Source organism: Epinephelus lanceolatus, chromosome 5 (assembly GCF_041903045.1).
Source record: "Epinephelus lanceolatus isolate andai-2023 chromosome 5, ASM4190304v1, whole genome shotgun sequence".
NCBI lineage: Eukaryota > Metazoa > Chordata > Actinopteri > Perciformes > Serranidae > Epinephelus > Epinephelus lanceolatus.
In genome coordinates this window covers 43,025,138-43,052,703 of record NC_135738.1, presented here as the reverse complement: position 1 = coordinate 43,052,703, position 27,566 = coordinate 43,025,138, and the positions used below count along the sequence as shown (strand labels likewise).

At 40.3% G+C, this 27,566-nt stretch overlaps 1 protein-coding gene across 2 annotated transcripts in view; it reads left to right on the top strand.

Annotated features, from left to right (window-relative positions):
* ppfibp2b (PPFIA binding protein 2b) overlaps positions 1-27,566 on the top strand; it is a 148,088-nt gene that overhangs the window by 31,973 nt on the left and 88,549 nt on the right. For both annotated transcript variants that reach the window (XM_033634515.2, XM_078168256.1), the window contains exons 2-3: positions 8,159-8,263; positions 21,677-21,885. In XM_033634515.2, coding sequence (XP_033490406.2) covers positions 8,182-8,263; positions 21,677-21,885 — 291 coding nt within the window. In that variant the 5' untranslated portion in view covers positions 8,159-8,181. The remainder of the gene's footprint in view (positions 1-8,158; positions 8,264-21,676; positions 21,886-27,566) is intronic.

Sequence of the window (27,566 nt, the reverse complement as noted above, 5' to 3'; positions counted from 1 at the left end):
AAAAATACCAATACCCTTAAAGTGATACCAATACCAATAGAGTACCATGGGGAGCACCATGCAAAAGTTTGGGTACACCAATACATTTGTAGCACTGTAGTCTCCTGGTCGATTATTTGGTCGATATGCTCTCATCTGACCAAATTCTCATTGGTCGAGTAATCGCTCTGTTACTTTAATAAGGAGAAAAGTACTACATCAACAGCTTTCCAGGATTAATCCATTATTTCCTGCCGCGGGAGGGACAGGCTAAGTTACCTGTGACAATGGTTTTCAAAACCCCCCTTTGTTTACACAACGTTGAACTTGCCCACCCTTACGCTCAGCATCATGGTGACGCAGACCTCCTGTCAATTTCTGTATACTGACACCATTTCTAGGCTTGTGCCGATTTCCAGTTTAACTGGTTCGGTCCGGTTTAAGAGCTCCACCCGGTTTAATTCACGTCAACTGGATAAACCGGAGAGAGAAAAAAAAAAAAAGCTTTTCACATCGGCGGGGTGTCAAGGGACTATATTCAACTTATCTTGCATTGTAACATGCATTATGACAACTTAATAAGGTTTATGTTTGTTTATAAATGAAGTGGAGGAGCCTACAAGTGTTTTGTTTAGTTTGTCTCAGAGGCTTCAGAGGGACTCTGCAGCTCCGCTCCACTCCACTCAGCTGTCTGCTGCTGCTGCTGCTGCGAGAGATCAAATTTCACTGGGGGCGGGGAAAAGTGCGAGGGGGTCAGCAGTCATTCAGTTTGTTGCCCTAGTAACCCGTTTCCACTGAAGAAGCTCCTGGTACTATTTGGGGGGCTGGAACTACTACAGGAACGTCCTCTCGCTCGGCCCTCTCAACCGCCATGTCTCCACTGAGAGAGCGGAGTTAGAGGAAGGTTCCTTGGTGTCCTTCTGCGTCTTCTTCTTCTTGTGTAACCTTGTGTGTATTGGCGGTTAATACAGCATTACCGCCACCTAGTGGATTGGAAGCGCATTACACCTATAATGGGCTTTTTTTGGGAAAAATAGCTCAAATGCGACCCCCAGTGGTAAAATTAGGTATATAATTCGATATATCGGTTCAGTTAGATATTTGGCTTTAAATTTTCAAACCGGCACAAGCCTAACCATTTCCCTCAGTGGACACAAAGCTTGTATTTACTTGTATTTCACGGACAGTAAAGCCTCCACTAAAATAGCATTTTAGGTCTTGTGTGTGATTTATCCTTCAGGGATTTATCCTGGCTTCATATGAGCAGAGGAAATCTCCACTCATCGCTAGGCTAATTTATATAACGTAAATGTAAAATGCCATAAGCTGGCGGCATAACGTTATCATGTTGTATTTGTTTGGAAAACGTGTTTAGTGTGACAGTTGTTTTGTTGGTGAATGTTGTGAGTTGTAATGGAGGCAAATATGTGCCATTACCTTTGTTAAATGTTGCTGTTGTCCCTGGTTTTATATGAGAAGAGGAAAAGATCGCTAGCTGCCAGGCTAATTTACACAATGTAAAATGCCATAGGCTGGTGCTAATAACGTTAGCATGCTGTATTTGCTTGAAAAATGTGTTTAGTATAAGACAGTTGTTTTGTTGGTGAATGTTGTGAGTTGTAATGGAGCCAAATATGTGCCATAACCTTTGTTAAATGTTGCTGTTGTCCATGGTTTTATATGAGAAGAGGAAAAGATCGCTAGTTGCTATAGCAACTTACATTGTATAACTTAGCCTATGTAAAATACCATAGGCTTGTGCTAATAACATTAGCATGTTGTATTAGTGGGGAAATGTGTCCAGATGACAAGTGTTTGTCTGTGAATGCTGCGAGTTATGGTGACGCTGATTTGTGTACTTGTGTTTGAAATTGTCTCTATTAAGCCATGTTTAATGTGTGTTTAATGTGTGTTTTGAATCAACTAAACTTTACAGCACTTAACAGAATCCTCCACCGCCGACTAGCGTTTTGGAGGTGTAACTGCAGAGTGACACACCACACCAAGATTTTCTTTGGTTGACTACAGCCCTAGACATTAGAGCTCTCAGACAACTTTTACAGACAACTTTTACCAGGGTCTTAGACCTAAATGAGCTTGTTAGGGCAATACAACCAAGAAAACTTTCCAAGAGAGCTGCTCGTAGGATTGTTGAAAGGCAAATCAAAACTCCTGTTTGACTGCAAAAGACATGCAGAAAGATTATCAAACTCTGGAGTGGTGGTGCACTGTTCTACTGTGCAGTGACACCTGTACAAATACGACCTTCATGGAAAAGTCATCAGAAAAAAACCTTTCCTGTGACCTGTCCACAAAATTCAGTGTCAGAAGTTTGCAAAGGAACAAAGGAACTGGGTCTTTTAACATGTTATTAGTTACACTTGTGCTGTTCCTGCAAAAACAGCTCCAAATCACTGTAGTGAAAAAGGTCTACAGTGAAACCTTATTTTAACTTGCTTTTGTCCTCTGACCAGGTCTGAGAAGACTCTCCAGTACTCTCATTCAGGTATCATTTCACTGGGTTTGTCTAATATCTTTACTCAACTTTTATCTGTATACGTCAGTGACTCATAGCCTTTTCTTTTTCTTTTTCTTTTTCTTTCTCACATATTTCAAAGTGCAGCCTGAGTTTCCTTAGCCTGCTCTGTGAGCTTATCTTGACTCCTGGCCACAACGGATCATACGGTACAAACACATGTAGTATTTGTACAGAAAGACCAGGGCATAGTTTGTCTTGTCTGTTTGGTGAACTTTATTGTATTGTTTGACTTTTCCATATAATGGCTGTGTTTTGCTTTGCTCCTATGTCCACTGTCCTCATATGCCTTCAGTCGGTTTTGTTTTGAAATGTGCAAAATGAATCAGGTTTACTGAAGTACTTTTGATTAGACAGCCGAAGTTGTGCAGGTCCACACAGCCCTCAGCAGAGAGAGGAGTTGGCAAATCAATAAGAATAACAGCAGGCTGTGCAGCAGGAGTGTGTAATGAAAAGAAAAGTTGTTTACTAAACTGCTCATGTACGTTGCCTTAAACCCCAGCAGTTTGTACAACTTTATCAGCTTGTTGATGTGCAGAGCAGCAGGAGAAGTGAGGAGCGGTAATGAAGAGCAGTGCTAGATGACAGTAATGCACCGAGGCCTTGTGATGGTCCTGTTGGTGCTAATCATGAAGCTGATAGCAGCGCAGGCACTTGGCTAGCAGACAGGGGTGCTTGCTGTCAGCTGTTGGCAGTCCAGCACATATACACACAGACACACACAGTTGCTGCCTAATCACTCTTACCTCTCCACTCATCTCCTCCCTGTATCTATCTCTCTCACACAGAGATCTTTGTGTGTGTGGATGTGATGGGGGGAGTGAGGTTGGAGCAAAGCAGCAGACACACTGCTTTGTTTTCTGTACTCACACACAGGTGCAGTACATGGAAAAGATCTTTTGGTATGACTGTTTGCATACAGGTGTCTAGCAGACCATGTCTGATGTTATCACATGGCACTTTCATGAATATAAAGGCTGGAAAAGTGAACTGTTTGTTAAAAGACTGGCTGGCTTAGTGAACCATTCCAACACCTGAGTTTAGGTCCAGCATTGGTGTTTGGGGTCTGGAATTTGAAGCTTCATCACTGTGTATTTCATCAGTAAAATGATGTCAACATGAAAACATGGCTGACCTATTGCTTTGATGACAGGCTTTAGAAATCATGTGCATGTCAGCGCAAGGTCAGGTGCTTGGTGCTACTCTTATGCCAACTTTAAAGTGTGTGTAGACAGGTTGTGCCAAACGTTGCAAAGTGGCCATAACCAGCACTGTACCATAGCCTACTTGCTAGAAATCCTGACTTCAAAGCTGATCTTCTACCAGTTGTTGTTTTTTAAGTGTGTATTAGGCTAAAATGTTGTCCATTGGACAAATGTAAAGCTCTGGGTAGCCCTGCACTAACATGATAAACTTCTCCATATTTATCAAAGACTAATACTAATGGAAGAAAGAAAAGGTATCTGCTGGCTGGGACTGGTTGTTCCTATTCACATGACATGCGATGCTGAGGCTAAGGGTGGGGGATAAAATCGATACAGCATAGTATTATGATATTTTGTGTGGCGATACTGTATTGATACACGAATTTGCAAATAAAAATTTTAATACAACTTTTGGTACACAGTAATAAAATCAATTGATTTTTTGGTTTGCTAGATGGTGCTAATGGTTTTGTTTTTGTCTTGGTGAGGTCAACAAAGGTCTCAGTCAGCGGCATTTGGCAGGAAGTTCATCAAAACAAAGATGGAGGCACTGGAGAAAGAAATCAAAAAGGCGCCATCATGTTTAAATCAAATGCCTGGACTTATTTTGGACTTTTTAACAAGGAAGGAAAGGAGGACTTGGATGTAATTTATAAGTGTCATATGAGAACTCTGGGAATACTACGAACATGAGGGCTCACCTTACACTCCATCATCCAGAGATAGCGTAAGCCGCTGACAGCCAAGCTAATGCTAAACTCGCTCCGCCAAAACAATCAACCAACACTGGAAACACTTAGCTTGACAAAATTACCATCCAACTCTTTGGCTTTTGTTATACGCTAAAAACACTGTAACCCAGGTATGTGACTTAGTCCGGAAGTTTTTTTCACTGACACAGCTGTACCCAAGCTCTGCAGAGAAGTGAAGCATGAAGTTGAGAAATCTTTGAGTACAGCAGGAAGGGTGGCATTAACTTGTGACGCCTGGACTTTAAGGTCAGTGGATCCATATGTGACTATGACGTCACATTATCTCACAGAGGACTGACGACTGCTGTCTCACATTCTCTGAAGTAGAACAGTACATGAAAGTCACATCGGAGCAAAAGCTGCGGTCCTCCTGCAAGATACAGCACAAGAATGGGGGATTGTGGTTGTAACAGACAACGCTTCTAACATGGGTGTTGCCATTCAGTCAGTGGGATACCTGCATTTTATTTATGTGCCTAATCTTGCCTCGCAGAGGGCATTAAATCTGCCAGCAGTTCAGTTTGTCAGGTGTATGCAGCATGTCTGTTTTATGACGGTGTTCCTCAGTCTGCTTTGCATCACATTATGCTGCAATACAAATGATTAAAGTCAGATGAACAGACTGAAAACTTTGTCAACATCAGTTTTACCTCATAAGATAAAGTTTTCCTTTAGCAAAATAATTTGCAATTGGGGAAAAACTGCAATAAATCGCAATATATTGCAATATGTTGTATCGCAATACTCAACACATCACAATTGTATCATATCCTGACCTAAGTATCATGATGATATCATATTGTGAATCCTCTGGCGACTCCCACCCCTATGCGATGCATGTTGTTGCATTCCAAAAGTTGAACTTTGCTTATCTCAGCTCTTGGGACTTTCTTAAACTTCACTGTTGTGTAAAAGCACCTACCACATTCTTCAGTGTTGAATGCTTAGCTGAATGACAGATTTGTAGTTGCATGCCACTGCTTTTTAGAAACTACGTGCTTTCCGTTAAAAAACAGTAATTCAAACAGTTCTTGCAGCTGTGTTTGATTTGTCCTATCAGCACCTGATAACGTCTCTTTTTTTCACTCTCAGTGAAGCTGTTCATTGTTAACACAACAGACAGACTCACTGTAAAGAGTGGCAACTTCCTTTTTGACTCAGGAGACAGACCTGTCAACCCTGAAGCGACTGTAGCTTTAAGAAACAGGTCACACATTGTCATGTTTGACAAACTCGTTTTTCTGGAGTGTATTGCTCTTGCTGGGAAAAGGCATGTCTGTTTCTACTAGGACGTGAAAGAACAAGACACAGACAATGGGATTTAACCTCAGTTTAACAGGGATTCTTGTCTGCATAGAATTAAAATAATGTCATGATTATTTATTGTGTAATTATTATCTTTTAGAGAATAATACAACAGCTGGCACATGTGAACTACTGTAACTGACTTTAATCCTCTGACTATACATAAACAACATACTAATGTAATAGCAGTTTTTGTTGTACTATCTTAAATTAATTCTTAACTATGTATTAACTTTTTAACTTATCAATTCACGCAGGTATGAAAATTGCAGCTTGAGAGGCACATGCAAATAGACAAAACACAAAAAGGGAAATTTTGACCATTCTGACAACACATGCACAGCTAGAAAACACTGGAAAGTGAGAAAACACAACCAAATGCAGAAACACACTGCAACCACAGAAAACATAACCAAATACAGAATCATGTTGCAAAACTGAAAACACAACCAATACAGAAATATCGTGTGAAACTGCTGCAAAAACAAATATTTTTTAAGTGTTTACAGATTTTTTACATTTCTTTCATAACTAAAATATTACATGACTAAAGAAAGCATCAACCTATTATGTTACAGTGAAATGTGTGTATCAAAAATATCCTTTGAAACAATCTAATTCATTTGGAATTTCTTTACCAAGATTTAACCGAGATCATGAGGAGATCACACACACAGACACACCCTCACTACTCATCTCCTCTCCCTTACTGTATTTTCCACAAGCCTGCACACACACACGCACACACACACACACACACACACACACACACACACACACACACACACACAAGCAAACCCGTTTCCACACAGCATTTGTACAGATTTCGCAGTATGGGAGACAGTGGACAGGACAGGATTGTTAGAGTCTGACTCGTCAGCTCTGTCCTGGGACAGGACAGTAATCTCTAAATCAGCACCTTTACATACACACAGTGTCAGAATGGAACGCACAGAGTCATGAAAAACAGCTTCCTTGCTTACACACACTGTCTTTCTCAAAAAAGTCTCTTTCTCCCTCTGACACATACACACACAAACACACACACACACACACACACAGAGACAAAGGCACTGTTGTCACAGTTCTGTTGAACAGAGTCAGTGTGTCATAGTGTCTGAATTGTGCTGTCACCCTCTGTCTCAACAAGACTAATACGGAACCATTCATAATTATTAACAATAAAAGTACAATGCTTTTTTTTTGTTTTTTTACAAACACACACCACTGCATCTTTACACACACACACACATACGCACGCGCATGCTTTGACTAAAAAAAATTGGAGGATGGTGGTGAGGGCACCAGAGTTGTAATGACGGCATGTTACTGTAAGTTCATTGCCTGTGTTTTCTACAGATCGTCAGTGTCAGCCATCATGATGATGTGCGGCTGTGAAAGTTAGTGCTAATGTAGATGAGCATTAGGCTGCTCTGTAGGGGGTTTATTCTCCCAAGGCGTCAGTAGATTACATCACCGTCCTTCCCTTTGAATTCCGCATGTTGATGTCTGTTTGTCTGTAAGTAAGCATGACAGTAGAACAGAGGGATGTGAGCCTTGAAGGAGAGATGACAGCGGGGATGAGTGCCAGCCAAAGAAGGAATGACAGGAGGGAGGATGGGCGCGGTGAAAAGCAGGAAAGAAGGATGGCAGGAGATGGAGGGGCAGCCAGAGGCAGCGATGACAGATGAAAAGTCAATCCTGCTTTGAGGAATATGTGTGTGTGGGTGTGTGTAATAGTTGCCGGCTATATGTACACTTTATTCTTGCCTGCAGCAGTTGTTTTCAAAGACGAGTGTGCATTTATGGGTAACATGCATATGCAGAAAATAAGATGAACTCTGTGATATAAACGTTTGTGGCAAAATCCTCAAAACTTGGCAAATAGCCTAATGTGCCGCATAAAGCATTTTAATTTTTGACTAAGTTAAAGGGACAGTTTTTTGCCTCTTACCTGCAGTGTTTTAAATCAGTCTAGATTGTATTGGTTTGAGTTGCCAAGTGCTGGAGATCTAGGCCTTCTCTGCAGTGTAATGGAACTAGACAGCACTCCAATAAATGAAATAAAAAAAATGTAAAACTCAACAGCAGTGTTTCTTTCCAAAAATCATGACACATTTGTCGCTTTTTCGTTGCATAATATTTGCCTTCTGTTTGAAAGAACTCAAGACAAAAACAGTTCGGAATAAACACTGATGTGGAACTTAATTGTGCAAAAAAAGCCCCTTGAATGTAAAGACATTTAATCTTTATATTATTAAACCTTTCTCCTGCTTCACAGATGTAGGTGCTCTGTTGTGTCAACATTCTTTGCATGTTATGCTGTATATAAAACGTGCAGTGTTTGCTAATAAACACGTTTCTTTTTTCTTTTTCTACAGAACGTCACAACACCTGAGATCTGATGCTTCCCGCCATCACCATGGAAACAGAGGCCAGTCACATGCTGGAAGCGGCACTGGAGCAGATGGATGACATCATCGCAGGTACAAGCTATGAGTTAGCAGAGTGTTTTTTTTTCCTTTTGAGAACTTGTCCATGCTGGTTGTAGCATCTTGTCTTCTATGTCAATCAATTCAATCAATTTTATTTATAAAGCCCAATATCACAAATCACAATTTGCCTCACAGGGCTTTACAGCATACGACATCCCTCTGTTCTTATGACCCTCACAGCAGATAAGGAAAAACTCCCCAAAAAAACCCCTTTAATGGGGGAAAAAAACAGTAGAAACCTCAGGAAGAGCAACTGAGGAGGGATCCCTCTTCCAGGACGGACAGACGTGCAATAGATGTCATACAGAACAGATCAGCATAATAAATTAACAGTAATCGGTATGACACAATGAGACAGAAAAAGAGAGAGAGAGAGAGACAGAGAGAGAGAGAGATGCAGGACAGACGGTAATGACAGTAGCTTACAACAACATTAATGAAAGTAATAATATTATAATTATAGTTGTGGTCACTGTGGTGCAATATGTTGAAAGTATATATTATAACAGTAGAAGTATGATTAATGATGACAGCAGCAGGAGGCATCTGGCAGGACCACGGCAGCAGCACAACCACACACGTCACACTATCCAGGCACCGCTGCGATATAAGTTAACCTGAGAGACAGTGGAGCACAAAGGCTCCGGAGAAGCAGCGGAGTTAGTCCAGAATGGCCGAGTTAGCAAGATGCAATAATAGGATACGAGAGAGAGAGAGAGACAAGGAGGGGGGGCCTCCGGCAGACTAGGCCTAAGTCAGCCTAACTAGGGGCTGGTACAGGGCAAGCCTGAGCCAGCCCTAACTATAAGCTTTATCAAAGAGGAAAGTCTTAAGTCTAGTCTTAAATGTGGAGACGGTGTCTGCCTCCCGGACTGTAACAGGAAGATGATTCCACAGGAGAGGAGCCTGATAGCTGAAGGCTCTGGCTCCTGATCTACTTTTGGAGACTTTAGGGACCACGAGTAACCCTGCGTTCTCAGAGCGCAGAGTTCTGGTGCGATAATAAGGCACTATGAGCTCTCTAAGATATGACGGAGCTTGACCATTTAGAGCTTTGTAAGTTAACAGTAGGATTTTAAATTCAATTCTGGATTTTACAGGGAGCCAGTGCAGAGAAGCTAAAACAGAAGAAATATGATCACGTTTCTTAGTTCCTGTTAGTACACGTGTTGCTGCATTCTGAATTAGCTGGAGAGTTTTTAAGGACTTACTAGAGCTACCTGATAATAGAGAGTTACAGTAATCCAGCCTTGAGGTAACAAAAGCATGGACCAATTTTTACGCATCTTTTCAGGTCAGGATAGGCCTAATTTTTACAATATTACGCAGATGAAAAAATGCAGTCCGTGAGGTTTGTTTTAAATGAGAATTAAAAGACAAATCTTGATCAAATGTTACTCCGAGGTTTTTTACGGTAGTGCTAGAGGCCAGAGCAATGCCATCTAGAGAAACTATGTCATCAGATAAAGAGTCTCTGAGTTGTTTGGGGCCAAGAACAATAACTTCAGTTTTGTCTGAATTTAACATCAGGAAATTGGTGCTCATCCAAGTTTTTATGTCTTTAAGGCAATTATGAAGTTTAGTTAATTGATTACTTTCTTCTGTCTTCATAGATAAATACAACTATGTATCATCCGCATAACGATGGAAATTTACAGAGTGATTTCTAATGATGTTACCTAAAGGAAACATATACAGAGTAAATAGGATTGGTCCAAGCACAGAACCTTGCGGAACTCCAAAACAAACTTGAGTACGTAAGGATGATTCATTATGAACGTGAACAAACTGAAAACGATTAGGTAGATAAGATTTAAACCAGCTTAGTGCAGAACCTTTTAGGCCAATTAAGTGATCCAGTCTCTGTAGCAGAATTTGATGGTCAATAGTGTCAAACGCCGCACTAAGATCTAATAAAACAAGCACAGAGATGAGTCCTTTGTCTGAAGCAATCAGAAGGTCATTTGTAATTTTAACTAGTGCTGTCTCAGTGCTATGATGCACTCTAAATCCTGACTGAAATTCCTCAAATAAATTTTTATTTTATTTTATATTGGTCTATACTTGGCTAACACCTCTGGATCCAGGGTGGGCTTTTTTAGGAGAGGTTTAATTACAGCTACCTTAAAAGACTGTGGTACATAGCCTGTTAATAAGGATATATTGATCATATCTAATATATGAGTGTTAACTGAAGGTAAGACCTCCTTAAGTAGCCTAGTTGGGATGGGGTCTAAGAGACACGTTGATGATTTAGATGAAGAAATCACTGTGGCCAATTCTTGAAGAGAAATTGGGGAGAAGCAATCTAAATATATCTTTGGTCTTACAGCTGTGTTTGAGGTTAGATAGGTACTATCTGAGGATAGGAGGTCATGAATTTTGCCTCTAATAGTTAGAATTTTGTCATTAAAAAAGCTCATAAAATCTTTACTGCTAAGGGCTAAAGGAATACAAGGCTCAATAGAGCTTTGACTCTCAATCAGCCTGGCTACAGTTCTGAAAAGAAACCTGGGGTTGTTCTTATTGTCTTCTATTAATGCTGAGTAATAGTTTGCTCTGGCATTGCGGAGGCCCCTCTTATAAGTTTTGAGACTGTCTGTCCAGATTAAAGGAGATTCTTCCAGTTTGGTTAATCGCCAAATCGCCAAATTTTCGCGATATTTGTTTTAACTTACGGGTTTGAGAATTATACCAAGGAGCGAACTTTCTTTGCTTTGTTAACTTCTTTTTAAGAGGAGCTACAGAGTCAAGTGTTGTTCGCAGCGAGCCTACGACGCTATCGACAAAATGATCAAAGTCGGTACGGGAAACCTCTGTTACTGAGGGACTTGGTATTGAATTTAACGACGGAGTAATCTTTTCCTTAAATTTTGCGACAGCACTATCTGATAAACATCTAGTATAGTAACTGTTGCTGAGTGGTGTGTAATCGAGTAAAAAGAAATCAAAAGTAATCAGATAATGATCCGATAGCGAGGGATTCTGTGGAAAGACTTTTAGGTTATCAATTTCAATTCCATACGTCAGAACTAGATCGAAGGTATAGTTAAAACAGTGAGTGGGTTCATGTACACCCTGACTGAAGCCGATGGAGTCTAATAATGAGATAAACGCGGTAGCCAGGGAGTCATTATCAACGTCGACATGAATGTTAAAATCGCCTACAATAATAACTTTATCTGATTTAAGAACTGGATAAAAACTCTGAGAATTCAGAAACAAATTCAGAATACGGGCCAGGAGCACGGTACACTATAACAAATAAAAGTGACTGTGAGGTTTTTCAGGTCGGATGTAAAAGACTAAGAACAAGACTTTAAAATGAATTATAATCTAGTTTAGGTTTAGGGCTGATTAACACACTAGAGTTAAAAATGGCTGCAACTCCGCCTCCTCGGCCGCTGCCTTGAGAAATGTGGGTATTATTATGACTGGGAGGAGTGGACTCATTTAGACTAACATATTCATCTTGACAGAGGCAAGTTTCAGTGAGACTGAGTAAATCAATATGATTATCTGATATTAATTCGTTTACTAACACTGCTTTAGACGATAGAGACCTGATATTTAACAGTCCACATTTAATTCTCCTGTTTTGTCTTTCTGTCACAGAAGAGGTTTTAATTTTTATGAGGTTGTTATGCACAACTCCTCTTTGTTTAATTTTGGATTTAAATAATTTAGGTAGTCGGGGGACAGACACCGTTTGTATAAAACTATGAAAACTATGGCTGGGTAACTGAACTAGAAGCTCAGAGAGGCGTATAGGACTGCGACTCTGAGTCCTGATCTCAACTCTGGGTTGTCAGGGATTTGAATTACTAATAAAATTTGCCAGGTTCCTAGAAATGAGAGCAGCTCCATCCAAAGTGGGATGAATGCCGTCTCTCCTAATAAGACCAGGTTTTCCCCAGAAAGTTTGCCAATTATTAACGAAACCCATATTGTTTGCTGGACACCACCTGGACAGCCAGCGATTAAATGATGACATGCGGCTAAACATGTCATCAGTGGTCAGATTTGGGAGGGGTCCAGAGAAAACTATGGAGTCCGACATCGTTTTTGCATATTCACACACCGAGGCAATATTAATTTTAGTGACCTCCGATTGGCGTAACCGGGTGTCATTGCCGCCGACGTGAAAAACAATCTTACTGAATCTACGTTTAGCTTTAGCCAGCAGTTTTAAATTTGATTCAATGTCGCCTGCTCTGGCCCCAGGGATTTGACTATGGCCGCTGGTGTTGCTAGCTTCATGTTCCTCAGAATAGAGCTGCCAATAACCAGAGTTTTATCCTCAGCGGGTGTGTCGCTGAGTGGGGAAAAGCGGTTGGAAACGTGAACAGGCTGGTGGTGAGGTGTGGGCTTCGGCTTGGAGCTACGCCTCTCGCGAACGGTTACCCAACCTCCCGGCTCTACGGGTGTTACCGGAGGACCGCTAGCAGAGGCTATGCTATGTGGCTCCGCACCGGCTACAGGGGACTGGCTAACTACCACAGCTACTGAATGGTTTTCCATGGTGCGGAGCCGCGCTTCTAATTCACTAAGCCTCGCCTCCAATGCAGCAAATAAGCTACACTTGTTACAGTTACCACTGTCGCTAAAGGAGGCAGAGGCATAGCTAAACATTTGGCACACTGAGCAAGAAAGAGCAGAAGGAGAAGCCATTGCTAACTGTAAAGCTAATGTAGCTAACAAGGCTAGTAACGTGCAAACAACAGCTAAGAGATTAGCAGGGAAGTCGTAAAAAGGAGGAGAGCTATAAGTGCTTAAACAGAACTAGCGTGGGTTAAGACTTGAAGTAGATGTTAAAGCAACTGAAGTGAGAAAGCAGAAAGTAGGCTAGTAGAATTCACTAGAGCAGTACAGAGACGCTGTCACAGAAACACCGGAAATGACACAACTCGCTTACCGCAATACGTCAGCACGTCAGCAATGCAGGCTCACATGCATGTATCCTGCTATGTGTGTTCTATGGGTTGGGGACCATGGATGGAAATTAGCCTCGTGCTAAATCCGGCAATTTTTACACTGTATCATGTTCCAGGTACTCATATCTGCCTCATGCCCTGTGTTCATTAATTTTGCACTGTCCCGTCCAAATAAACAAATAAACTAAACTTATGTGAGGTGGTAATGGCTGAGTGGAAGTCACATCTCTCACAAGCTCAGGTCCAACATCTAGAACCATTTTCTACAGTCATACAGACCAGCCCGATATCTGTACACATGTGGCTTCTCTTTGCACCAGAGTAACCCTGATATAGAGAGCACAGTACTCTGCAGATAACAGTGTCATTTGGTCAGTCAGTTGGTCAATGCGTTCACCTGTTGCAGTGAACGCAACCAGAACGCTTCGGTCTGGTTTGCTGTAAGGAGCTGCAAAGCCTGTAGGTGTCACAAGAGAGCCTTGTAGTTTCTCACAATGTGTGCCAACTACTTACTCTATACCACATACTATGCACCATATATTAACACTGCAAACACTGTAATAGTTGGTATTATGGTTTGGCATCGAGAATCTAACTGGTAGCAGTTTGTGCACCAGAGAATCATTGAGAAATGTGGTTTTCAATACAACTTACTGATTCCTCAAAGCAAAGTTGGATCACAGTAGATTTCATTCTGTGTCATCAGTATAGATGTGTCAGTGCAGTACAAATGAGAAACCAAGCAAAACAGAAACTCCAGAAAAAAAGTGGTAATTTCAAATTTGAAAAAATCACACAATATGAGAGTAATATTAATTTCCCAGGATTCATTATTCGTGTGTATGTTATTTGGATTTTTAAGCTATCACCAGAGTCACTGCAATTTAGTTTTTACTTTTTTTTTTTTTTTTTTTTTACATTTTTTAACTTATCATCAGCTTTGTGTACCTTTTTATGCCTCTGTGCCAGTGTAAGCTGTGGCTGGAAGCATTATGTTATGCAATATCTCAGATCATCTCAGGCCTTGAGAGGATTTCTTCAGATGTGGCACAAACATCCACTTGGACTCATGGATGACCCATAGACCATATAAAGATTGGCAACATTACAGCTCCCCAAAAGTGGAGCCTAAATATCTCAATTGCCTCCTGGTGGCTGTCTACAGTACAGCCACCCTGGCTGTAGCGACAAACCCTGTTGTTCCATGTTAGCAGATAAGAAATGGGCCAAAGTAAAAAGTACACATCAAATAAATTTTTGCCAAAGATGGTTTCTGTCATTTTAGCAAGTTCTTATCGTGCTTGTGTATGTTCAAGTGTTCATTTTTCTGAGAAGTTTAGTTCTAATTAGTTATTTGATGCTATTAAAAGGGGGCTGTGACAGCATGACTGGCAGCTGTGTGTGCCAGTCAGTGTGTTTGTGATTGGTGGCGCTGCTTGCAGTTGGTTGGACAGCAGGAGCTCGATACTGCAGAGATTGCTACTTTGCGACTCTGACTCCAAATTATATCACCAGTGCAAGATGGCAGCGACCGTATCTGGGTCATTTTGGCTTCATTTTTGTACAGCTGGAGGAAGTAGGCCTGTTGACCATCTTACTATGTAGTCATTAGCCCCTTTTCCACCGCAGGAACTTTTCTCATTTACCGGGGATTTTGAAAAACCTTTGCCTGAAAAAAGTACCTAGTAGGGGGGTAGGACTTTTCAGATTACCTGGAATTCTTCAGGGGCGGGGCTGTTTGCTGAAGAACGCTGATTGGTGGAACACACACGCAGTGTTCCGCACTTCCGTGTCAATCAGTACGTTTACATGCACAGTTTAATTCCACTTTTAATCGGAATGAAAGGCCATTCCGATTAAAAGTGGTCATGTAAACGGTCATTCCGATTGAAAAACGGTCATTCCGATTGAATTAAATCCGATTAAAGGGGGTGGTTTATTCCGTTCGTCATTCCGAATGAAAGAATTTTGTGTGCATGTATACACTCAATCCTCTTTAAGTTCATTCCGGTCTTTCTGCGCATGCTCGTTTCCTTGCCCTTCTGGCGCGATGATGTATATAGCGCGCATAGCAACGGGCTGCATAGCAACGGGCTGAGATAGAGCAGTCGGACTTGTTGCACTCACCGGTTTCCATTCACCACAGCACGGTCTTCTATCTCCCTTCTTCGACCTTCTACCTCCCTTCTCCTCCTCAACAGATGAAGCATTAGCAGAACAAGGTTGTTATCGTACTGCTGCTTCAAGAATATAAGCAAAACACGCCCGAAAAAGGCACTAAGAACGGTGTCGTCAAGCATCTTGTTATCCGGAGCGAGGACTACAGTGTTTTCTTTCGGTAAATGTAAACACGTAACATCCGCCCCGCCCCCTATCCAATCAGAAACGTTCCCTGGCCCAAACCTTGCACAGACCTGAATAAAGGCGATTGAACTGATCTCCCATGTAAACCCTCATTCGGAATGAATATTTCCCATGTAAACTACCTGGAAAGACTTTAATTCCGAATGATTTCATTCAGATTTATTTCATTCCGAATGAGAAGCCATCATGTAACCGTAGCCAGTGTGGCTGCAAACTTTATTTAATTTCTACAAGCTTCATTTCGTATCTGTTTTGATTAAGGATGGGTACCGAAAACCAGTACTAAATTATCAAAGACCATAATATTGATAAGCGCTAACGGTAGCGGTTCTTTTGTTCCGGCGCTGAACTCCTCCACATACACACACATCTACACATACACCGATGCGACACGGTAACCGGTGAACAGCTGAGCGGCCCCGGTGGAAACGAAGTGAAGATAACTCGAAAATTACTCGAGTTGCTCAGCAGCTACACTCATTACTGTATGTGACATTAACCCTTAGTGAGTAAGAAACCAATACTTTATCAATACATGTGTTCAGCGAGCCTGAACATGTAAACATGTAGACAGCAAAATTCAATATGCTCCGTCCACAGTCTTTCATCCACGGTCACTAACATTATGTCTTACACAAGAACAGCACACTAGTTCAGCTGATAGTGAATTGTTACTAATAAACTCAAATGACAGCTGTCTGTATGTAGACTAACTTAGTTTGACACTTATCTTAAAATACTTTAAAACTGAGCTGCTGGCTGAGACAAACAGCCCCCCAACTCTCACGTACCAAGCTGGCGGAGCCAAATACAGGACACACGCCAAATCATGTACGTCATCAGCCTGATTTGAATAAATTTTCCGGAACTTTTGAGTTGCGGTGAAAACGCAAACCGCACAGATTACCAGGAATTATTTTACTCAGGTAAATAAATTCCTGGTAATAAAAGTTCCTGGAAATGTTGGTGGAAAAGGGGCTAGGTTGAACTGATTAGAATTTGGTGGTCAAACCTCACAAAACATGTTTTGGCCTAACTCAAGAATTCATATACTAATAATAACAAAATTTCACACAAATGTTTAATAGGATAAAATTATGAAGTGATGACATTTTATATCTCCAAAGTCAAAGGTAGGGATGGGTATCATTAAGATTTTATTGATACTACTACCTTTATCGATACTCGTTTTGGTACTTTATCGGTACTTGTTTAGTTTTTATCAGTCACTTTAAGTCACTCCTGCTGTCCTCTGTCCTCCTGACCTCCTGTCCTCCTATCCTCTGTCCTGCTCCCTCTCTGCTGATGTGATTCACTGTGTGCAGGTAACATTAGTGCTGGTAGAGAGAGTTGGGGCTATTTGCCTCAGCCAGCAGCTAAGTTTAAAAGTATCTGCTCAATTTTATGGTAAGTTCCAAACTAGGTTAGTCTACATACAGACAGCTGTCATTTAAGCTTATTAGTAACAATTAGCTATTAGCCGAACTAGCATGCTGTTCTTGTGTAAGACATGTTAGTGTCCGTGGATGAGAGACTGTGGACGGAGTGTATTGAATATCGCTGTCTACATGTTTACATGTTTATGCTTGCTGAACACATGTATTGATAAATTATTGGCTTCTTACTCGCTAAGGTTTAATGTCACTTACAGTAACGAGTGTAGCTGCCGTCAACTCGAGTAATTTTTGAGTATGTGGAGGAGGTCAGCCCTGGCACAGAGGGCAGATGAGAGGCTGCAGGATGACAATGTTATCAATACTACGGTCTTTGATAATTTAGCCTCGGGGCTAATTTAGTACTGGGTTTCGGTACCCATCCCTAGTCGAAGAAGGTCAACTTCATTGTGACATCATAATGTTCTCCAAAAACACTTTTCTGGCCATTACTCCTGGCCATCTCCCAGAAGGGGAGACATTTGGTCAGAAAGTGAATTGGTGACACTAATCTTGGGTGTCCACCTTAAAACTGTGCTGACTGTATCGATCTTCCATGCTGCCGGGGGAAGATGCATATGAAGCATTCTGATAACAGCAGGTTAATAAGTGGTAAACTAGTGAACTTCACCTGTGACACTGCCTAATTTTTGTGTTAGAATGTGTGTGTGTGTGTGTGTGTGTGTGTGTGCTTTGCAGTGTGTAACTGCAGCCAGTTCAGCCTTGGTCAAAAAGGTTTAACTAACAGTGGGGTAAATGTTTAATGTGAGAAAACAAAGGCTGAGAAGAGCAAAGTATCTCTTCAATCACAGAAGAACAGAGAGACACAGAGATAGAGAAAGAGTAAGGGGACTTTGGGTTTCTGTGAATTCCTCAAAATAAAAAGTTTTCTGAGTCATAATTACCCAATATACAAAAAATCCCATTGTTGGCTAGTTTCCCTGCCCCCCCCCCACATCAAGTGTTGAATCAGGCTACCACCTTCTCCCATATAGCAGAAGTCAACAAAAGAGTGTTTAAAGGTACCACTGTAAGATCTGAAGCTCATCTAGTTACTGCTGTTGGCCCAAAACACGGTGACCTCATCGAGTGCTCTGAGTTTGCTATTCCGGCTCTCAGTGACCACAAATAGAAATACATTAAAAATCCCATTAGCAATAACATCAGACATTCACTAACAAGGAAATTAGAGACACTTATCAACAGAATGTATATGTTTCATGCTATTTTCCTTTTTGGTTAAGCATCATGAGGGAATTCTAGCGAAAGCACTCCAGTGGTTAATGACTTTGATGTTTGTATCGTTGTTGAGGTGAATGAAATAGTGTCACCAGCAACTGTTTACAGGCAGGGCAGTGATGACAAGACTTAGTTCCCAGACCCAGTTCTCCCCATTAACCCTTCCACATATTTCAGTAAGCTTCAGAAAAGAGAGCTGCTCTCTGGGTCATGGTGAAAATAATTTTAATTTGGAAAATGACACCTGTCATGAGCTAAGAGTTGAAAAGCAATGCCTCTGAGATTGGTGGTGTGCACTTGTAATAGTTGCAGATCAGACAGCACAGACAGACAAAGACAGTCAAAAACAGCATAACTGCTGCAGTTTGTTCATAATAACAAAAGAATGCAATGGATTAAAGGTAGACAGCACTACTACAACAGAACATATTATATAATTGCCGTATCACAGTTCCATATTACCTATTCTAAGCAGGCTCTGAGGGGTAACTAGACCCTATTCGCTCATGATTTAATGCTTCTGCACTGACAATAGCCATGGCCGGAGACATTATGTTTTGGTATCGTCTGTCCGTCCATACACACGTACGTCCATACATCCATACATACTTACGTCTCATCCTTGTGAGTCTGATATCTCGAGAATGCCTCAATTGTCAAAGGTCAAAGGTCAAGGTCAGTGTGACCTCACAAAATTTGTTTTTGGATATAACTGAAGAATTCATACACTAATTATGACGAAACTTGGACACACAAATGTCTAATAGGATAAAATAAAGAAATGAACACATTTTATATCCAAAAGGTCTAAAGTCACCTTCACCGTGACATCATAACGGTCTGAATAAAACTTTTTTCTGGTCATTATTCAATGTCGTAACTCAATAACAGAAGGGGAGACATTTGTTCAGATACTGAATTGATGACACTAATTTTGGGTGTCCACCTTGAACCTGTGCTGATTGTATAGATCTTCTGTGCTGCAGGGGAAGATGTGTTTGAAGCATCTATGTGTTTGAATTTGTAGCATCTTTTCAGCAACATATGCAGCATGTCAACTGTCATGGCTATATATGAGTCTCGACAGACATGCATGTAAACTGTAACTGCAACTTAACTGGTACGTGGAGGCATAAAACCATGGGGTGGTAATACTAGTTGTGTCTTAGTGACTGATGTGAAAATCAGTTTTTTAAAATGGTCCAGTATTGAGAGAGGGGGCTGCAGCTGACAGCTGCACAACACCTACAATGTAACCACATGGGTCACTTGTGAACCTTCATTGTATGTCCATTAAAAGTGGTTATTTTTGCCACAGACAGGCTCATGTTGTTATTGCTATAACAGGATGACAATGCTGGAAGTGTGAGTGAGAGGGAATGTATGTGGTGTTGGAGTACAGAAAGTGCAGCCTAATGTTAAAGAAAAGATTTTCAATGTCACGTTCCTAATGCTGTCCTCTTGTACCAAGTCACATCTTGTGAGATTTACGAACAAGACTTCATCTTGAGCGAGACTTAGACACAATAACAAACAGACTGGATCAAGCGAAAGGTAAAAAGTCACTTCAGACACTTGTAATAACAATCTGAGCTGCTCTATGGCAAAAATAACCACTTTCAATGGATGCACAGTGACAGTGCACAAGTGACCCATCCGGTTACATTACATGCATTTTCGTGGCGGCTGGCTGCAACCCTTTCTCTAAATACTCGACCAGTTTTAAATATTGTTGTTCACTTAGGCACAAAAGCATGACAAAAGAGAGTCCAGGTTTGAAAATGACAAAGTTACCCTTTAAGTAAACCCCAATGAATACTGGGTCTTTAAGGCGGATACCAATATCAAAAGTTTAAAAAATCCATTAACGTTATATTATTTGTTTTATTTACTTTAGCGAATACAAAATGAAAACAAACATTTCATGTTTGAGGGCTTTTTCTGTTCTCATGTTGAAGTGTCCTTGGCCAAGACACCGAACCCCAAATTAATTTCAATGGTAAGGCCATCATCTTGCACAGTGGCTTGCTGCCAATAATGTGTGTATGTGAATGAGTGAACGAGAAGCAAATTGTAAAGCTTTTTGGATAAAAACACTATATAAATACAGTTTGATAATTATACCTTAGATGCACAGACGTGTAAGACCCGGAAACACTTACCAATGAGAGCAGAGTGAGCTTTTTTGTGAGGGGGGCTTAAAGAGACAGGCGCTTAAACAGAGCTTTTCAGACAGAGGGTTAATACAGACATACAGTATTCAGGCAGACAGTATGGGAAAAATAATGTGTTTTTTGAACATGACAGCATTTACACATGTTCAAATTGAAACCCAAAATACTACTATGAACCTGAGAATGAGCATAATATGGGACCTTTACATTTATTTTAGTGGATTTTCATCTGAATTAACTTCCCTGTGTAACAAGTAATAAAGTCATCACAGTATTGTTTCATGAATGTACAGCAGATATCCAATCCTGACACTCAAAAAACAATATCAAATGAATAACTTGTCCTCCTACAGTTGAGTTATAGGCTACCTGTGCTGGAGGTGCTGATGCATTTTGAATTTACATGAGTTGACAGTGCGTGAATAATGCTTTCCTTTGCGTGCTCTGGCCCAAATACACCACATGGATGAATGACGAGATGAATGAGTTCATGTTCTGTTTGTTTCTGTAGTCATATTGTACATGGTTCATGTATACTTCTCCTACACCAGCCTAAAGTTATTTGTTAATACAATGTGCAGTAAACGCAGCAGTGAGTTAATGCGAAGTTTTCCACTGTCACTGTTAATACTTCATCCTGTGAGCATTTTTGAGATTTAAGAGTCCTTCGTATCCTGTGTCCGTCATATAAGTTCGTACCTGGGTAAATAGCGATGTAGTATTTCCCTGGACTGTTTAAGGTGTACAGTGGTGACCCCATAGATTAGAAGTGACTTTTACTTCCTTAATTTATAGCTTTCAGTTCCTCACTTCTCTCTGTTGTGCAGAGGCTGCTTTAAGATATTCAAGCAAAGGTTGTTCTCATTATACTGTTTATTAAATTTGGACTCCATATGGAGGGACTGTAATGCGTGTCAGAGTCACAATTACTTGAGTGCATCCAGATGTGTGTGTGTGTGTGTGTGTGTGTGTGTGTGTGGGTGCGTGTGTGTGGGGGTGTGGGTGCCAGGGAAATGATCCAGGTGACACATGGACATTTTGGAAATATTCAGGAGGATGTATGGCTCTGAATAAACTCTGGTCTCCTAGTTTCCAAAGCTCCATTCTCCATTTCTCCTGCAGCGGCTGGTAATCCACCTAACAGATTTGTTTTGCATCGTAGTCATGTTTTAGTTTTGAATAACAGCATTACTAATAATTGTTCTGGGGTAAGTAATTGTCTCCTCTCTGCTCTTCTGTTCCCTTCCATATACTCTACAGGATCGAAAGCAGCAGCGGTGGAGTTTTCTAACAGCATGTATGACCTGGGTTCTCCAATCAGCGCCGGTCCTCTGCAGGTGGTTCAGTTAGCTGAGGACCTCAAACTTGCCTTGGAGCTTCAACCCAACCAGGACGAGAGAGAAAGCCTTAGAGCACAATTACCTCCAGAAACAGCACAGATTCTCACAGACTGGCTACAGAGCGGTGCTGTGAGTACACTGTGGGCTTCAAGTCAACTTCCATCTTTATATGACACGTCTTAGTCTTAAGATAAAGCTTGCTTTCTGCAGTGTAATGTTCAAAAATGTTGTTAGAGATGTCACACTTAATTTATCTGTATCGCATCAAGCTACATCACCATGTGTTTTTTTCTTTTTTAAGCAGTCAAAAATAATCTGATTTTAGTTTCTGCTGTTTTTTTTTTTTTACAGCGTGGTGGATTGTTTGGGCTTTTTGACATTTTTTTTTTTATCCTATTTGGTGTTCATTTTAGGCAAGAACACTTTAAGAAACAGCTGACAATGAGCATCGGTCTCAATCGGAGATTGTAGACTGAGCCCAGTAGCCAGAATCTGTTTTTCACAGGTGATTTAAAAATTGCTATATCTGAAGTGCATCATGGGTTTCACCATCATTTTAGAGGTATTCTGCATTTTCTTTGCATTCACCTCTGTGTTAAAACATATGGCAGTAAATAACTTAAGTAATTATATTGTATGAAAAGGGAGTAGGATTAGATGATTTTACTTCTTCATACTACCTTTTGAATATGTGTTGATTTCTTTATCAAGTGTTAAACAGTGTGAAATATTTAGGGGAATTTAGTGCCATCTAGTGGTGAGGATTGCAGATTGCAACCAGCTGAAACTTCTTCAGGTTAGATTTCGTTCAGAGTTCATTGTTCAGGAGGTTTTTACCGGGAGCTGAATTTTTGGCAGAGGTCATTGCCTGTTTTTGTTTTAAACCAATCACTTTAGCAATAAGCTTGCCTTGCTCTGTTGATATATTGTTGAATTTAACAGAGCCAATTGCTTACGGTAAGCATCAACTCCTTCTAAAAGATGATTTATGATTCCTTATGACTCATAAATAGTCACTTGTTCATTCAGCAAACATTATGTAACATTATATAATATTATGTGGTATTAATTTTAGCTTCATGCAAAGCGAATGAATGTGATATTTCACAGAAAATGCTCATCTGCCTCAATGAAACAGTTTACAGGTTTTTATAAAAACTGATTCATTACATTGAAGTTCTACTAAGTGAAGATATTTCAGCTTGTAAATCTTTTATATTGAATATTTCTGTGTCATTGGCCAGAGGGTTTATAGAGCTGCTCATTTTAAATTTGTAGTGAAACTCTCACTGTCCTTAGAGATTGCACAGCTGGGTTAGAAATTGCACTGTATGCTCAGTGTACATGTCTCAGCTAATAAAAGTTGTGTTCACTTACACTCAGAACAGGATGGATCGCCTGGTAATGCACAAGTTACATAAGTGTATTCATTGTGATGTTTTGGAAGTTGACATTCTCTGAGAAGTGGAGTCAGATGTGCCGCATGCTAACCAAAAGAACCAGCTGGTTAGTTTGAAAGGCCTCATTCAGCAAGGAGTATTTGTGTTTATAGTGCATTTCTATGTATTTTTCTCTTCTTTCAAGGTCAGAGTTATTCATTAAACACATTAGGAAAGAGAGACTGTATTCATCTGTTCATTCAGCAGTGGTTAGAGCAGGAGGCTGGTTCAGGATCACAAACAATTTCTGCATTCATAACTATATTTTTCTGTTCCTCTGAGGTGACTCTCTATGGTCACAGCATTCAGCCTAATGCTTCTTAAATGCTTTTTTGGTGTGAATTAGTTTATTTAAATGATGTCGCTTGTATCACTGTAGATATTCAATCAAACAGATCAGTCAGTAGAGGCACAGTCAGAGCAGAGTCAGACGGGGTCAGCTGAGAGGTCAAAGGCAGGGGAGAGGAATTTAGCTGCTGTGCTACAGAACAGTTATTCTCTGCTGCAGGAGGTTGGCACATCTCTGTGAGGATGAACTCAGAGCTCATTTGGTTTCTGTCCCAGTCTTACACCAGCCATCCTCTTTCTTTCTTTCTTTCTTTCTTTCTTTCTTTCTTTCTTTCTTTCTTTATTTAGTATGATAATATCGGCACATGATCCGTATCAGCCGATATTGGCTTTAAAATGAAATACTGGAATTGGCCAACATGCCAACTTTTTTTTTTTTTTTTTTTTTTTGGTTAGATATTTTTTTTGGGCAGTTTTGCCTTTAATTGACTTTAAGGAAAGTCAAGTGTGAAAGGGGGAGAGAGTGAGGGAATGACATGCACCAAAGGGCCAAAGGCTGGAGTCGAACCTGTGCCGCTGCAGCAACAGCCTTGTACATGGGGCACCTGTTCTATCCACTAAGCCTTGAGTTTGGCATTATGGCCGTTGATATCTTGTTTTTTTGTTTTTGGTTTTTTTTTTTTTGAGCCAGAAGTGACCATATTTAGAAGAGAAAGTTAGAGCTAACCCTAACACTAGCTGCTTGCTTAGTTAGCACAATGCATTTACAGCTATGGTTAACTGTGATAATACTTATGCTAACGCTAATTTTCACTAGGAAAAAAACGGGCTTAAACCATTAAAACAAAATGTACTTACCATAGATACTGAATATCTGACTCCTTTGAGGTTTTTTAGTTTAACTAAATGCTGAACAAGACTTTGTGAGTTGACTAAAATGTTACAGATAACTTTGATGAACTAAAAACATACTGAAATAGCGACAGCTAAGACTATGGCTATACTCTCTCCACCTGTCACTCAAAGTGGCCAAACCCTTAATTATGCATAACTTTCAGTGATAATTTTGTTGACGAAAACTATGATGAGTATTTTTCATCACCAAACTTTTTTCTTTGATAAAAATGAGAAGATGACGAGCTAAAATTAGATCTTGACAATAAAGACAAAATCCATGTTTCAATTTCATTGATGAGACGAGACGAGACGAAAATGTTTGTGGTGGACTATCGGACTCTGAAAGCCAAGAACGGCCATGTTCGCAGTTATCTTCAAATGCTGCATGAGTGACAGGCTGGCAAACTCCAGTAAATAGTCTACACCAGTAGTCATAGAGCTTTTCAAATGATGATCAGTCCCCCCTTAAACCTGAATGAGGAATGAGGAATGACAGTCTGTTAGTGTAAGTGTTTGTAAGTATGAATTATTTGTAAATGTGGGAAAAAATTGTCTGAATAAAATTTTTATACAACCTGTTACCTTGATTTTAATTTCTAACACATGAATTAGCCTAACTGGATTAGTTTAAAGATAGAAAAAAAACGAACATAGAAAACATAATGGCTAAAAGTGGGAATTTTTGTTAAATAAAACTAGACTAAAACTATGAAGGATAAAAATGATTAAAATGTGATTATAGCATTTTCATATCAAGACTAAGACTAAATCTAAAATTGTCAAAATTAACACTGGTAACTGTAAATTATTAAAAAGAAATTCACCCCCCCTGCGCAGTTGTCATGAATAAGGAAGTTAGCTTTGGTGACCAAAACTGTTTTTTTGTACCAGTCTGTAAACATGTTTATTTCTGCTGTAAAATTGGGCATTTTAACATGGAGGTATATGAGGATTGACTCGCTTCTGGAGCCAGCTTCAAGTGGTCGTTTGAGGAACTGCAGTTTTTGCACTTTCATGTTGGCTTTATTTTTCAGTCTTGGAGGTTGCAGCTTTTCAGTAGTCACCACCACCATATCATTGCCATCCTCATCATTACTGTGACGTTGTGCTGTTTGTAGCTACAGCTGCAGTGTTTTCACAGAGAGGGAAGGAGGGAAGGAAACAAGAGGAGAGGTTGGGACGGGTTCCATTAAGTTTTCCTCAGAGACACAATTACAACTTGACTATTATCAACTTCCTGCGCTGAGCTGCCTCCCTCACACCCTCTGTCTGTCCTGCGTGGCCTCTCAGCCGCTCTAACTTCTCTGTTTACAACATCCCTCACTATTTTACCTTTTTTTTTACGCTGTTCATTTTCACTGCATACTGCCACTCTCCCCCCTCTCCCTGCTACTCTGGATGTTTGGACACCCTCCCTCTACTTTCTGACGTGAGTCTGTTTGTAAATGAGTTACTGAGTGTAGTAGGCAGGGGCTCTAGACTCTGGTGAGAGGACTGTGTCGCTCAGGATTGTTAAGGTAAGGTCACACTTCTCAAGTATGGTGAAAGAATTCTGATGTTTTTGGCTTTTTAGCCATTTGAAACCCTGTGACTGAATTTGATGTACTATTTTTGCTGTGTAATATGTAGTCGGAAGGTCTGTTTTCTATTTTTGCAAGTGACAAACATACTGTTTTGAATTTCTCTAGTGTTTTCTGCTGAATTCACTGACATACTCCTGTTACATTGAGTTGTGTGAGATTGTTTGTTGCTGTTGCTGAGTGTTGTCCTGCAGAGGCTGCTGTTTTCTGCTCACAACACTGACTGAGACAGTTGAGACTTGAAAAGGCAAAGCGGATATTGGATCCAGTTCAGCAGCTTTTCGAGCCTCTATATTGTTTCAACAGCAGATGTCTCACATGTTGCACACAGTCACCGGCCAACCCTCCCTCTTTTTCTTTCTTTCTTTGTTTCTTACTTTGATTTCTCCAGCTCCCTCTCCCCCTTTTCTCCCCCTCTCTCTTATTCACTCCTCCCTTCTGTCCCAGTTTTTCTCACTATGTTCAGATTTCTTGTGCTGTTGTGACATGCAGTGTAACAGGATGGTGTCACTAGTCTATTAATTGACTTTATTATACTGTATAGAGGAGAGAGGTTGGGTTGATGGAATGGACTGAGGACATTTCATGGAGAAAAGGGTTATGTGTTTTGAATCAGCTGAAAAAGCATCTAGAGGCCATTAGCCATCTTTAGCATTGATTCCCTTGAGGCAATATTTCAACTTAAGTGAAACTTCTCTAATTATACTAGCAAGACATCAGTGTCATCTCCTAAAGGGATTCATGCTGTGTCTTTAATAATCTGTAATAAAAGCTCATTGGTTTTGATTTTTACAAATATGAACCATAAAAAATATCTGGATGTTATTAAAGGGGCAGATTGGTTTAGAATTAATATTCACCCTGATTTGATGTCCCTGCACATACAGACCTGGTTGTGTTTCCTGCTGCACACTTGATTCTTTGGCACTTGTTCACTACAGTTTATGGTAAACAGGTACCATTTTTCCATACACATGCGCTGGCTTGGCTTGACTTTGTTTGACTCAGGGTGTCAGCTAAGCATGGCAGGGATTTGTGTCTCCATCAAAACAGGGCTTCCCACTTGAAGGTGTGTCTTAAATTGATGATGGTTTGTCTTGAGTGATGACATTTAAAAGCAGCGGGCTGATCCATGGCTAAAAGTGTTTTTTCATTACACAGCAGAGCAGGTAAAATAAGTTGTTAGAGGTGAGCTGTTTGCAGAGGAGCAGTAAGAGCCTGTTGTCTGCAGCTCTTCATCCAATATCTCACTGTGGCTGTCTCTGATTTTACTCTTAATCTTTATGGTGTTAGTAGACTTGTTTTTATTGACAAATAGCCTCTAAGTTTTGCTAATTTGGTGATAAACACATGTATATCCTATAGATTCTTCACAATAAGAGTTCCCTGTTATTTTGTAATATAAAAGCTTTCACTGCTAAACAGCAAAACAAGTAAATGTTGGGTTTTTATCATCAATAACTTAACACACTGCATATGGCTCAAAGCACACATAAAACGATAGAATAAAGCTTATAGCTTAAAGACAAATAGGGATGCAGGAGATAAACTAAACTCCAAACCACGGAGATTCAGTTTGAACTACAAAAGTACTAAGAGCTGAACA